The sequence below is a fragment of the Anoplophora glabripennis genome, unplaced genomic scaffold (assembly GCF_000390285.2).
Source record: "Anoplophora glabripennis isolate ALB-LARVAE unplaced genomic scaffold, Agla_2.0 scaffold6923, whole genome shotgun sequence".
Taxonomy (NCBI): Eukaryota; Metazoa; Arthropoda; class Insecta; order Coleoptera; family Cerambycidae; genus Anoplophora; species Anoplophora glabripennis.
In genome coordinates this window covers 676-2,082 of record NW_019423074.1, presented here as the reverse complement: position 1 = coordinate 2,082, position 1,407 = coordinate 676, and the positions used below count along the sequence as shown (strand labels likewise).

Sequence of the window (1,407 nt, the reverse complement as noted above, 5' to 3'; positions counted from 1 at the left end):
GTCAAATTAAGAGGCAATCACCTTCGTGAACAATTATTTTGCAGAGAAAAACGCCGAGTACTATTTGGACGGGTTCAGAAATGGGAGCATCGGTGGGAGAAGTGTGTAGAGTTACAAGGAGACTATGTTGAAAAATAAAAAAAAAATTCTGAAAAAACAGAGTCGAAAGACACCAAAATTTTATGTACAATATATTTAAATTTCAATAAATAATTTAAAAAATAATGATGTATGAAAATAAGTAGTTTATCTTGTTTGTATTCTTATCGCACGTTGCTTTTTTGTAATGGTTAAAACATTTAAAAATTAAAATAATTTAGACTTACATTCGTTCAATAAGGCCATTTTCATCTAAAGCTTGAGGTTTGTCTCGCTTATTACCAAGCACCAGGACAGGTATCCCTGCTAACTGAGGTTTATCCAGTAAATTGTGAAGTTCATTTCTGGAGGCTTCTATTTTGTCAGGATCAGCTGCATCTACCATGTAGCTAATATACAAAGGAACATGTGATGACTCATCATAAACGTCAATTTAATTTTTATGAAGCAATAGTGTAACGGTCACAAATAGATTAATTATTAACATTTATTTTAAGATGTACATATAGGTAAACCAATTTTTCACAACATGCAACAGTTTCGAAGGTAAGTAAATTATGTACATATATTTATATGGTCGTTTCACTTACACAATAGCATTTACACCTCTACAATAACGTTCCCACATTGATCTAAATCTTGGTTGTCCACCAATATCCCAAACTTTAATTGTTACATTACCCTTTGTGATTTTTCTCATATTGAAACCCACCGTTGGTATCATATCTTCACTAAATTGCCCCGACTAAAATATATAAAACAAATTTTGTTTTAAAAAATATAAGTATCAAATGTTCACAAAACTTACCGCAATAACATTAACAAATGTTGTTTTTCCTGAATATTGAAGACCAACTAATGTTAATTCCATTTCTTCTTTCCAAAATAAACTGCGAAACCAGTCTAATATCCTGTTCATTAACGCTAACATGTTGGCTGATTAAAATTAACAAACGTTTTAAATATATTCACAAATACTATATAAAATCTTTAATAAATAAATTGAAAAGTGACATTTAACACCAAACCTGTTTGTCAAATATGTCATTTGTCAAAAGTTACTCGGTTGCTACCATAGACAGTGGAAGTGGAAGTGGAGCTAACACTAAAATATTATTTCTTCTATGGAAGTTTTCCTTTCTTCTTAAAGAACTATTCTGAACATTCTATTCAATCATTAATCACATGGAGAGTCTCCCTGATTAATCAGTTGAATACATTTTGATAGATATTAAATTAATTTTCTAACATACTTTCGTTAGTTTATGTAGCTTAAAGTTCCAAACAGTCGTGATAAGTAATTAAAAA

The 1,407-nt window shown here is 30.0% G+C and overlaps 1 protein-coding gene across 1 annotated transcript; it reads right to left on the bottom strand.

The window, feature by feature from the left end:
* Positions 1–322: 322 nt before the first annotated feature.
* On the bottom strand, positions 323–1,135 carry LOC111693046 (ADP-ribosylation factor-like protein 8B-A). Its single transcript, XM_023457183.1, has 3 exons — positions 908–1,135; positions 690–844; positions 323–488 (listed from the first exon to the last, which is right to left on the bottom strand). The coding sequence occupies exons 1-3, from the start codon at positions 1,028–1,030 to the stop codon at positions 323–325; spliced, it is 444 nt and encodes a 147-aa protein (XP_023312951.1). The 5' UTR covers positions 1,031–1,135.
* Positions 1,136–1,407: the final 272 nt, after the last annotated feature.

Bases quoted from the DNA above. Each gene is read 5' to 3' on its own strand.
- LOC111693046 (XM_023457183.1), bottom strand. From the start codon at position 1,030: ATGTTAGCGTTAATGAACAGGATATTAGACTGGTTTCGCAGTTTATTT. The intron at 845-907 runs GTAAGTTTTGTG...TATATATTTTAG, and splicing joins CATTTGTTAATGTTATTGCG to TCGGGGCAATTTAGTGAAGA. The intron at 489-689 runs GTAAGTGAAACG...TTTGTATATTAG, and splicing joins AGAGGTGTAAATGCTATTGT to CTACATGGTAGATGCAGCTG.